Here is a 13494-nt window from a genome sequence, read left to right as displayed (position 1 = left end):
GTGGGAGAGTATTCTTGGCGAAGCTCATACTTTCAGGTATGTTGTTCACCCTAGCTCTACTAAAATGTATCATAATTTCAAGGGTATTTACTAGCAGAATATAGGAAAAGAGATGTTGCTAACTTTGTGGCTAAGTGTTCGAATTTCCAACAAGTTAAGGTGGAACATTTGAAATAACGTGTCACTTCCCAAGAGATAGCCTTGCCTTTATGGAAATGAGAAATGATCAATATGGACTTTACTACAGGACTTCTCAGATCTCGAAACCAATATAACTCTATTTGGGTGATTGTAGATAGGATGACCAAGTCATCTCACTTTCTTCATGTGAGGACTAGTTACTCGGGTGATGATTGTGCAAAGTTGTACATTCAAGAGATAGTTCATTTGCATGGGGATCCAGTATCCATCATACGCGATAGAGGTACGCAGTTCTCTTTTCAATTTTGGCGGTCTTTCTAAAGGGATTTAGGGACCCAAGTGAACCTTAGCACTGTCTTTCACCTTCAAACGGATGGGCAAGCAGAGCGTACCATTAAAACCTTAGAACATATGTTAAGGGCTTGCTAACTGACTTTAAAGGTAGTTGGGTGGATCACTTTCCATTATAGAATTCACCTATAACAATAGCTACCACTCTAATATTCAGGTGGCTTCTTTCGAGACTCTTTATAGGAGAAGATGTCTTTCACCGATTGGCTGGTATGAATTGGATGAAACCCTTTTGTTTGGGCCTAGCCTTTTCCATCAGGTGGTGGAGAAAGTGAAAGTCATTAGAGAGCGACTCAAGACAGCCAAAAGTCACAAGAAGTCCTATGTTGATGTTATAATAAGGGAGTTAGAGTTTGAGATTGATGATTCGGTATTTCTAAAGGTCTCCCCTATGAAGGCATTCATGAGATTCAGAAAGAAAGGGAAACTCAGTCCTCGCGACATAGGCCCCTAGTAAATTGCAAAGTAGATAGGTGGAGTTATGTATGAGTTGAATTTTCCCTAAAGTTAGCTTATATCCATCATGTATTTCATGTGTCAATGCTTAGTAAAAGTATTGGAGATCATTAACTTGTGTTGCCTGTTGAGGAGATTGGAGTGATAGTTTCTTTATCGTATGAGAAAGAACCCATTGTTATTTTAGATTTCCAAGTCTGAAAGTTGAGGAGTAAGGAAATAACTTCAATTAATGAGTTGTGGAATAATCAAAAAGTTGAGAAAGCTATTTTGGAGTCGGAGGATGATATATGCTAAGGATATCTATAACATTTTGAATCCACGGATGATGATTTGGAAGGTATTGATCTTATCTTGGTATTACATTCCATGTATCACCTTAAATCATCCTTAATATGGTTTGAGTCTTCATTAGAGGATGAATAATCCCAAAGTGGGAATAATGTAACACCCTCAAATTTTGGCTAGTTTATTTTGTCTCCCCGTACTTGAAATATTATTTTTTTACTCAAATCATAATCGAGGGTGTTAAAAGAGTAATCTGGAGGAATTATGGAATTTTTGTATGGGGTTCATGATTTTTTTGGACATGGAGGTAGTAAGTCTTAGCGATAGCCCCGCATCATCGAGGATGGTTCCCGCGATGGTCACCGCACTGCAGAGGTTGATCCACATGATGGATATCGCGTCGTAAAGGCTAGTTCCCTCGATTTCCCCCACGTCGCGAGGCTATATTTCCCATGGTTATTTTTCAATGTCTAGAGGGACTTTTTAGTCTTTTTCCCTTTAAACTATTCCCCAAGATTTAAGACATCCCCAAAACACATTAATTCCTTTGTGAAATCTCTAATTTTCATTCCATAAGTCAGAAGAAAGGAAACACTTAGGGTTTGAGAATTCCAACATCCAAGGGGTCAAATTTCTCTACGCTATGTTCAGTATTGAGGTATGTGGGACTATCCTAAGTTTCATGGGCGTAAAATTTATAATTTTAACAAGATCGTAAGATATATAATTACTTACAAGTATTGTGTTTTGGAAATTATTTCAAGAGCATGCATTCATGAACCCATTTTGATGAAGTGTGTGCTTATCATAAGGTTTTTCCTAAACTTGAACTTTATTCATGTGTACGTAAGTAATGGGTTTTGAGAATTTATATGAGAGCATAATTTACGAAATTCCCTCTCTTGTTATGAAATTTATTGTCTAAACGTGTTGTGGGTTTTCATACGAATGATAAAAAGCTTGATTTTAAGAGTTTCATTATCAATTGTGGATTTGCATTGCTTTATGATGCAAATGAGAGGGTGCTTATTTGATTGCTAAAGGCTCTTGTGTCCTAATAAAGAAAATGCATGTAATTAATTAAAAAAGTGACCATCATGTGTTAAAGTCTTGAAAAGAGAGTGTGTTTGCATAAGTTTCTAATGTTTTTGAATCAAGAACTCTCATTTGATTTGATAAAACTTTTAGTGGTTACTAATATGTTTTTGAATGAAAGGGACTATGGTTTTGATATGCTATGATATGGCTTGCATGCCTAGGTATGACAATACCTATTACAACATGCCCTTAATATGAAAGTAAGGAATGTTCACAAGCATGAAACATGGTTAAAGAGGCTAAAACTGGGCTAAAAAGAGAGTTAGATGGCTACCCGAAGAAGGCACGAGTTTAGAAAACTCATAGCCCGAAACGGTGATTTGCCGACGCGAGATTATAATACCCTGCTTTGTGATCTTGTGTAGTTTTGATTTATTTCATTCGAATTTGGGATTATGGTTAGGAGTCCTGCTTTGTGATCTTGTCCACTGCCATTACATGTTGACTTGATTGGGGGTTATGGCACCCTACTTTGGGATCTTGTGTGTCCCTCTTACTGATATTCCAATCCTTGTAGCAAACATGGATTGGGGTATTGGCCGCCGAGTCAAGGGCGGATTCCATATAGCCCTTAGGATTTTATAAATGTAGGGTGTACCATCTAACTCAAAATTAAAGCAAAGAGTTGAGTCAAGGATTTACAAGCATGAATTGAAGCTTTTCATACTATGCCCATGTGTTTACATTTACTTTATGCTAATTCATTTTATAAAATTCCCTCACCTGTGCTATACAAAATATATGTTTTATTTTTGGATTGTTCTACCTACCAGTACTTTCGAGTATTGACCCCTTATATTTCAGGTTCTGAGGCGCAGTACCATGGTTCCGCAAATCAGTAGAGTATTTTCAGATATTCAGAGTTGGGTGAGTTTCTCTTACTTTGGAAGGCATCTTTCCCATGTGTTGGTTCCCTTTTTTCTTGTTTTATGGCCCTACCTGGGGCCTTATACCGGTTTAGACAGACTAGTATGTTCAGTTCAATAGAGGCTTCGTAGATTGATTTTAGACTGAATTTGGGTTTTCTTAATGTCTGATGTTAAGAAGTTTTAAATTTAACTAAGGGACTATCATGTTTTCTGTTTATCTTCTGCACTTTCATTTCATATGACTTATGCTTATGATTACATGCTAAGGGGTTGCTCGGGCGGGCCTTCATGGTTTGGGATACCCATCGCAGCCAGGGCCTCAGTTCGGGTCATAACATTTTTATAAGCAATTACCAAAAAATTAACTAAATATTGAGTGTGCACCATCAGCTAAAATCCTTTTCTCTCTTTTTAGAACTTCTTTAGGTGACGAACAATAACTTTTAAATTTTGGGTAAGCTACTGATTACTGTACGTAATAACATGAGACTATTATCTATTTTAAGCAAAAGGAATATGTACAAAACTTCATTTCTAATTAAATTCTAGAAGTTGGATAAGAAGATACTTTCGAGACATAAATGAAGCGGATCTACTATTCTCACTTTTTGTTTTGTCTTGGTTTCCTATTCAGGAATCATATCTTGGGACACCGAACAAGAAGCACAAACATTCAATACTCTCCTCCACTCAATGCATGTGTCACCTTTTAGATTATGAAATTCAATCAATTCTATCTCTAATCAAACTTTTGATATCTTTAAAATATTTTGAATTATCAATTATTATAACTTATAGTTTTTTTTACGTAGTTCTCAGATACATATTTCAAAAAATTTGATCTATGCCTTAATTTATGGTCAAATTTAATTTTTTGACTTTTAAAATTCAAATTGTACCACATAAATTGTGTTAGGAGTACTAAACATTGATTATGAAGCACTATACTCCTAAACATTGATTATGAAGCACTACTTATAGACTATTTGGCTAAATTTTTAAAAACTTTATTTTGAAAAGCATTTTTATCAACTTGAGTTTCAAGAAAAATATTTTGGGAGAGTAACAATTTGTATTAAGTTAATCATCCAAAAGAGTTCTGACTGTCAAATTACTACAAAAGACATGTAAATTGCATTTTAAACTTAGTATTGATTATTAAAAGGATAAATGATTCGAAATACTTATTTTTTGAGAGATATTGAAATTTGTTTTACATTTTATATAGTTAAAGCTGCAAAATTGAGTGGGACAAGTTTATGAGACTTTAGATATAGATGTGTTATCGGTAATGCATATAATTAGTTTTTGCCCATGCAACATGGATAATTTGATAAATATGTAGTATTTTTTAATAAGGGTATTATTGCGCTAAAAAAATTAAAACAACTTATGCCACTACAATAAGATACTAATGTAATTGTTTTGTCCAAATTATCAAACACTAAAATACTTCTTTTAATTAAAAAAGCACTTTTAAATTCTCATCCAAATTTACTGATGAGACTTTAGTTATAGATGTGGTATCGGTAATGCATATAATTTAGTTTTTGTCCATGCAACATGGATAATTTGATAAATATGTATTTTTAATAAGGGTATTATTGCCCTAAAAAATGTAAAACTACTTATGCTACTACAAAAAGACACTAATGTAGGTATGTTTTCAAAATTATCACACACTAAAATGCTTCTTTTAATTAAGAAAGCTCCTTTAAATTCTCATCCACATTTACTTGGTACATTTAACTGCACCGGCGCCTCCAAAGCAATCAACGGGTTACTATTTTTCTTTTTCCTCCTATTTTCAAACTTGTTTTGGAAACACTGTTCTTAAGCTAGGATCTATATGGGAATTACCTATTTGTCTTACACGTGGTAAGGGTAAAATCTGTGTAACCCTTACACTCTCTAGACCCCACTTATGTGATTATTAAGTATGTTATTGTTTAATTCTTCTCCTTGTGGATAGAGTTGGAATTTTTTACCATGAACAGCATCATGTGAAGTGAGGGGTTGGCCACCTTGGTTAATCCAAAACTGCAATCTCTCGTCTGCAATATCTGGCTCCACTTCATGATTTTTGGCCCTTCTCCAAAAGTATGTGAGCCACGCCTAAAAGAAATTTATCAAAAGAGAATCTTTGACTGCTAGTGTCTTTAGGAAATATATAAATTTTGAAATAGATTTCGAGAGAAAATCTAAAGAACGTATAACAACTATTAAAATGATAAATAGGACTTAAAACAATGCCCGTATTTGTAGCTACTAACAAAACAAACACCTAAAGGATGGGATAAAGAGATAAAAGGGGGACAATTAGGACCTCTTATTCAATGGATATAGTTTTAGAGCCTTGCTAATAAGTATTCTTGTAGAGCATCTATTTCACATCAGATCATGTAGATATATAGTCATTGGTTCTCTCACAGATACTATTATAAAGATACAGAAAACAAAAACTATAATCACAGTCATTTTTCTGTTGGAGTATATCTCCGAAGAAGTTATGCACGATTTGATATCATTTGGAAATAATTAACAACGCAGTCTTGGTTGTGATTGGTTGAAGCAATATTTCTCACGTAATGAAAGGAGCTCTCCGTCTCCTAGTTTTGACACACCAGAAATAGAGAGTTGAGACTCGTTCTCACATAATAATATAGAAAACAGTTTATGAAGGACAATAGTGTGTGTGATAGTATCAAATATAAAAGAGGGTTGTTTTCTTTGAGCGTGGTATTCTCTTTCAAGAATATCTCAAGTGTGTCAAATTTCTCACTATAGTCGTGTTGTATTTCTCATTTGAATATTATTTTCTCTATGTAAAAAAGGTTTCATCCTTGTTATTTTCGTGTTTTATTCATGGATACTATTTTTGGGTGGAATTATTATTTTCCAACAACATGATATCAGAATCATAGAAAATAATGATCCACTATCTTTTAGTACTTTCGTCTTAAAAAAGAAAATTATGAAAAATGATTTCTATGATTGAAAGTCATTCCTGACTCTCAAGATGTGTCGGATATTGTAGACAAAGGAGTTGGTTGCATTAAGATTTTAGTTCTTTATAAAGGGCAGGTGGGTGCCACCAATATGGTGGAGATTATTTCTCCTTTGAAAGAATGGTTTTGTCTTGTCAATACAGCTTATCGAGCGATCAAGTTGAATCATCTTTTGTAAGGACATTGAATCATTCATTGTGGGTAAATGGGAAATTTGTGATGAACCTGAGGAACGGTAGCATGCAAAACCCTATAATGAAGAGGCTCTAACTCAAAATTAAAGAAGATATTGTGGCAAAGATAACGAAGGACTAATAAGTCCTCACTAGTACGAAAGCCCTTCATTTTTACCTATTTTTTTGATAGATTTTCTTTTTCAATCTATATTAGAGCTAACAGGTATGAAAATCCTTTCACACTTTTAACATATTATTATTATATAAAGTACATAATTCTATGAGGATTTATCATATTTTCAACACCAATACATCATCAAGCACATTTAAATTCGTTGACTAAATCATCTTAACTAACATCACCTTCTTCTGGATTCATATGCAAATTAATAAGTTACACAATATAAAAAGTTGAATATCAAAAATAGATAATATTTAAAATTCACTTAAAAATATTATCGCTTTGAATTTGGGTAATGTTGTCCAATCAATTTCCAGTAGCTGTAAAAAGTTTTTGAATATTTTATGATGGATGTAACTTTTATATTTATTGTTAGAAATTTTAGTACTAGGGATTTAATTCTAAATGATTTAAAAAATTGCAAGATACTAGCTAGAATTTCTTGAGTAATCACAATTTATATTTTTAATTCTCACATTTTTCTTTTAGTTTTATGTTTAAATTGAATAGCAATTATAAATGAAACATTTATACTTGGTGATTAAAATTTAGCACTCAATAAGTTAAAAATTATGTAGGATGTTGAACTTATTCAATAACTAATATTTTTAGTTATTACTTTTTCTTTCAAAATATTCATATATTTCTAATTAAAAATGAATAGTCTTTTGGCCCGCGGACTAGCCCGGCCTTGCCACAGTCAAATCTCAAGGGCCAGCGAGCTGACTTGCGCTGGGATTATAAGCCCCAATTTTAACTAGGCTTAAAAATCATAACTCAATTCTACCCTAATAGCGGACTAGATTGAACCAACCTCAAGGGTACGGTCAAGCTCATTTTGACGGCTCTACTCTCATCTACTAATATTTGAATAATGGCATACTTTATATGGTGATGATGCAGCGACCTCATAGAAAGCTTGAGAGATTTTACGAATTCTCTCAAATGAGTTCATAAAATAAAAAAGGTAAAATTTGCAACTCTATGGAATTATTTGTGTAATGACCCTTCAGTGCATTTTTCATATTTCTGCATATTTTCACTGTTAGAGTTTTTCTATAGCTGCCTCAAGACATTTATGATTGGTTGGGACTGTCAGTTTGGTTATCAGGTAGTTCGTTTGTTTTTTAGAGTAAAATTTCAATTTTAAAGTATTCGCTGGTTTCATATAGTCACCGGGCAAAAATTTCATCAAAACGATCTAGTATGCAAATTTTGACTGTGCCAACAGCTCTAAAATATTGATTTGGGGCTAGGTAGACCTTTTATTTGAGTCCCAAGGCACCCAAGCTCATTTCGACCTATTGATCGGAAAGTTGAGAAATTGAAAATATTGGAAAGTCTAATTCCTCAGGAAATTCTTCTACACATGAAATTTGTTTTACCATTAATCAACTATCTTCTTAAGGACTAGTTTTTCAATAGTTCTTTATTATAATTATATGAACTCTGATTCTTGCATTTGTTTGTTATATTTTATTATTTATTTGTTTACCATCAAACCTTATACTGTTAGCCTAGCAAACTTTCTCACATAACTCTTCCCAGTTCATTTTACTCAGAGTACAATAATTTTTTTCATTTTATGATAATAACTCATAACAGAAACATAACGCAAAATGTAACTTAGCAAAAGAATATATTTTTGAGACACTCATGGAAGATCAAAGTTATATTATATATCATAGCAATTTTATAAGATAATGTAATTATCTATTTAATTTTGTCCCTATAGATTAAAAGGATGGATTAAAATATCTTCTTTGATGAGTTCTTAGGTTGAAAATTTATACTGTTATATTCTCAAGAAGGAATATACTAAGCACTATTCGTTCTTGATAATATCAATAGAGGAAAATTCAGATATATTCCTTTCATAAATAAACATGTAATGTATTCATGTGCTATCATCTAAATTATAAGAAATCTATTTTATATAAAGCACGTGATATATTGAAGATTTAAGACATAAGATACCATATTTTGAGAAAGTATTCTGAGAAAATATTAACTATAGGTTCATGAAGAAGAAGAAAATTGCAACTGTGCAAGGTGTGTAACACTTAATTATATATTATAAAAGAAAGAACCTACTTATTATGAAAGTCGAAGAGATGTTTCTTGGACACACACATAGATCTGGTTAAGTTTTCTGCTACAGCTATATAAAGAAATACAATGAGTGAAAGGAGAGCTCCGACAACTGATTCTGAGCTTTCAAATCTTAATTAGTAAAGCAAACCTAGGCCTCTTGTCAAATGCACCGAATGAAAAGTAAGGCATGTATAGGCTGATACAAGTTTTTCAAACATTATTGTAGTCTACTAGATTAAAGCAATCTTAACATGTTGGTTGCAATTGGTGTGAATGGAAAATAGAGAGACACAACCCTTCGAGGAAAAGACATACTGTTTCGGAAAAAGGAGGATTGTTCAGACGGTTGTGACTGTTCAGAAAAAGACACAATAATTCGAATGGACAGACATGACTGTTCCAAAGGATACACCTTTCCGAATGAACCATTGTCTCCTTTCCGGAAAGGCACTTGATAGCTATATAAACCTGTATTTTTTCATAGGTTTAGGATAAAAAAATTTTGCATTAAAAATGACTTTTCTACTTTTAAAAACTCATTGTGATCATCTGTTGTTGAGTGAGTTCGAAGAAAATCAGAAGGTTTGAGGTACCGCTACATTCTGCTTGTGAAGCTATTTTATCCTGAGAGGAAAATTCCGCAACCTCAGATACTTGAGGGAAATTATTTCTTTAAGGACACTCCGTGAATTCAGAGAACTTGGCTTATTCTGCTTCATCTTTTTCTTTAAAATAAAATAACACACTTCATCGATAATTCATATTGAACTTGTGTTGAAGGTGTTGGAAAACTTCATAAGTGTTCTTGATTTAATCTTGAACTTGTGTTGAAGTTGTTTTGACATAATACACATTGTGTACCCGAAACAACAATCTTAAGGAAATAATTGGAGGAAAAAAAATTTGCATGTTTGGTGAAATTTTCTTTTCACTAAAGTTTTTTTATATATATAATCTGTATTGTTTTGGTTTCTGGAGATTAAAGCTTTAAGCTTTCTGCTCCGTTTGAACTGAACAAGTGATTTGAAGACATAAAAACTTCATCACAAGTTAAAGATCATTCGGTTAGCGATTGAAAGTTATAAAAACTTCATCGTTAAACTAGAAACAAGGGGTGTTTAAATTGCTACAACTATATAGGTAGTATTTTGATATACTAAAATTTACTGTCGTTTTGTGATAGGAAAATGACTACTGACAGTGATATGAATGATGCTGCAACGACTGTGGCAGAAACTAATGTTGCCACAACGAGTCGTACGAGTGCTCCGCAGGAAATGGCACCAACGGACAAACCCAAAAAATTCACAGGTGTTGATTTTAAAAGATGACAACAAAAGATGTTCTTCTACCTTGCCACGTTATGTCTTCAAAGATTTCTCCAGAGTTTCCCGAGAAAACTTCTAACCAGAAGCAATTTGTCATTATAGAGGTGTGAAAATACTCTGATTTTCTATGCAGGAATTATGGTGGCCTCCAAGATGACCTATACAACGTGTATAGTGGAATGAAGATGGCAAAAGAGTTGTGGGGTGCGCTAGAAAGAAAATACAATACTGAGGATGTTGAAACCAAAAAGTTCTTTGTTGCAAAATTCCTTGAGTATAAATAATTGATAGCAAGTTTGTTTATCCCGAGTAAAGAAACTACAAGTTATCATCCACGGTCTCCTTGCGGAAGGTATGAATTTGGTAAATACCTTGTTTGAACATATTAAAAATGTTCTTAATTTCACATAAACTTTATTGTAGGTTTGTTGTGAATGAGGCGTTTCAAGTCACGGCAATAATAGAGAAGTTACCACCTATGTGGAAGGACTTCAAAAACTACTTGAAACATAAACGAAAAAAGATGAAAGTCAAAGACCTCATAGTGAGAGTGCGCATCGAAGAAGACAACAAAGCCGCGAAAAGAAAATCGAAAGGAAATTCTGCAATGAATAGGGCAAACATTGTAGAAGAAGACCACAACAACTCAAAAAAGCGAAAGAAAGTTGGACAAGAAAGCAATCAACTTAAGAAAAAATTCATGGGGAAATGCTTTAATTGTGGCAAGATTGGCCACAAGTCAACAGATTGTTGTGTCCCAAAGAAAGGCAAAAGGAAGGACCAAACAAATATGGCTGAATCCAAGAAAAAAATGGATGATCTTTGGTCGTGTTGTCTGAATGCAACTTGGTGGAAATTTATCGAGAATGGTGGATCGATTTCGGTGCATGCCACTCGCCACGTTTGTACAAATAAGGAGTTGTTTTTTACGTTTACTCCAGCTCAAGGCGAAGAAAAGATTTACATGGCAAACTCCACAACTGCAAAAGTTGAAGGAACAGGAAAAGTATGCTTGAAAATGACTTCACGCAAAGTGTTGACTCTCAACAATGTCTTGTATGTATCGGAGTTAAGAAAGAACTTGATTTTTGTACCACTTCTTGACATAAACGAATTCAAATGTGTAGCTGCTTTCGAAAAAATTGTAATTAGCAAAGGAAAAGTGTACGTAGGAAAATACTATCTCACTGAGGGCCTAATAAGATGAATGTAATGACTATTGAAATTAATAAAAGTTTTATTTCTTCTTACTTACTTGAGTGTAATGATTTGTGGCATGAACGATTAGGACATGTCAATTTTAAAACTTTGAGAAAACTGATTAACTTAGAAGTTTTGTGAAGCTTTAAGTGCAATAAATAAAAATGTCAAACGTTTATGGAATCAAAGTATGCTAAGAATACGCATAAGTCCATTGAAAGGAATTCTAATCCCTTAGACTTAATATATAATGACATTTGTGATATGAAGCCAATATCATCTCGTGGTGAAAAAAAGTATTTTATAACTCTTATTGACGATTGCACTAGATATTACTATATCTATTTGTTAAACAGTAAGGATGAAGCAATAGATACATTTCGGTAATACAAAACAGAATTTGAAAATCAGTTAGAGAAAAAAATCAAAGCTATAAAAAGTGATAGGGGTGGAGAATATAAATCTCCCTTTGCGGAAATATGTGTAAAGAATGAAATTGTCCATCAAAATATCCTTGTATTCACCTCAGTCTAATGGAATTGCAAAAGAAAAAACTGAACCTTGAAGGAAATGATGAATGCCTTACTAATAAGTTTAGGTTTACCGCAAAACTTGTGGGGGAAGGCTATCCTTTCAGCCAATCGAGTACTCAGTAGAGTGCCTCATAGTAAGACACAATCAATTCCATATAAAAAATAAAAAGGAGGAAAACCCAACTTGAAATATTCAAAATGTGAGAGTGTCTAGAGAAGGCCCAAGTTCCTATTCCTAAAAGGGTAAAGATGGGACCTAAGATGATGGACTGCGTATTCATAGGATATGCTAAAAGTAGTAAAACATGTTTGTTTTTGGTTCATTCATCCGAACATTCGGATATCAATAAAAATATGATAATCGAATCAGACAATGCTGAATTCTTTGAACATATTTATCCATATAAAATTAGACATGAACTGTCTAGTGCGGGTTCTAAATGACCTCGAGATGGACCAAGAGAGGATGTACATAATGATGAGAATCCTAGACGTAGTACACGTCAAAGAACGTCAACTTCGTTTAGATCGAATTTTGTAATATTTCTCTTTGAAAATGAGCCTCAATCATTTAAAGAAGCGATGTCGTTGTCAGACTCATCCTTTTGGAAAGAGGGAGTCAATAATGAGATTGATCAATAATAAGAAACCATGCGTGGGATTTGGTTGATCTTCCTCCAAAAAATAAATCTTTAGGTTCAAAATGAATCGTCGAAAGGAAAATAAAAGTGGATGGTACTATTGACAAATACAAGGCAAGACTTATAGTAAAAGGCTTCAAATAGAAAGAAGGTCTTGATTACTTTGACACATACTTGCCAGTAATAAAGACAATGTCAATTCTGATGTTAATTGCCTTGCCGGAGTTATATGGTCTTGAAATCCATCAAATGGATATAAAAACAACATTCCTAAATAGAGAATTGGAGGAAGAAATTTACATGGAACAACCAGAGGGTTTTGTGGTTCCTGGTAAATAAAAAATGTGTGCAAACTGGTTAAGTCACTCTATGGACTAAAACAAGTACCTAAATAGTAACATACGAAGTTTGACCAAACCATGTTGGCAAACAGGTTCAAGATAAATGAATGTGATAAATGTGTTTACATTAAAGACACTCCAAATCACCAAGTCATTATTGTTTGTATGTGGATGATATGTTGATCATCAGTAGAGATAATTCTAACATAAATGCTATGAAACGAATACTCGGGAGCAAGTTTAATATGAAAGATCTTAGAGTTGCGGATGTGATCTTAGGAATAAGAATCCATAGAACTCCACAAGGGTTGTCATTGCCACGGTCTCATTACATCAAAAAGGTACTTGACAAATTTAAGTATTGGAATTTGGTATTGCTAAGACTCCATTAGACGTGAGCTTTGCACTTCAAAAGAATGAAGGTGAAAGTGACTCACAATTGGACTACACAAGAGTGTTGAGATGTTTAATATATATAATGAATTGTACACGACCAAACATAGTATATGCTATTAGTAAGTTGAGTCAGTACACGAGTAATCCCAATAAAACTTATTAGATGTAAATTAAAAGAGTTTTAGGGTATCTTAAATACACTCAAAACTATGCTTTACATTATAGTAAATATCCAGCAGTACTTGAAAGATATAGTGATGCAAATTAGATCACCGGATCGAATGAAGTAAAATCCATAAGTTGATATGTATTTACTATAGGTGAAGGAGCAGTCTCTTGGAAATCGTCCAAACAAATATGTATTGCTCACTCTATAATGGAATCAGAATTTAT

General features: G+C 33.4%; 1 protein-coding gene across 1 annotated transcript in view; it reads right to left on the bottom strand.

Annotated features, from left to right (window-relative positions):
• LOC107845728 (coiled-coil domain-containing protein SCD2-like) overlaps nucleotides 1–13494 on the bottom strand; it is a 166026-nt gene that overhangs the window by 77995 nt on the left and 74537 nt on the right. The window contains exon 17 of the mRNA XM_016690199.2: nucleotides 5192–5318. Within this exon, the coding sequence (XP_016545685.2) occupies nucleotides 5192–5318 (127 nt within the window). The remainder of the gene's footprint in view (nucleotides 1–5191; nucleotides 5319–13494) is intronic.

This window comes from Capsicum annuum, chromosome 10, assembly GCF_002878395.1.
Source record: "Capsicum annuum cultivar UCD-10X-F1 chromosome 10, UCD10Xv1.1, whole genome shotgun sequence".
NCBI lineage: Eukaryota > Viridiplantae > Streptophyta > Magnoliopsida > Solanales > Solanaceae > Capsicum > Capsicum annuum.
This window is presented reverse-complemented; position numbering and strand designations above follow the sequence as displayed.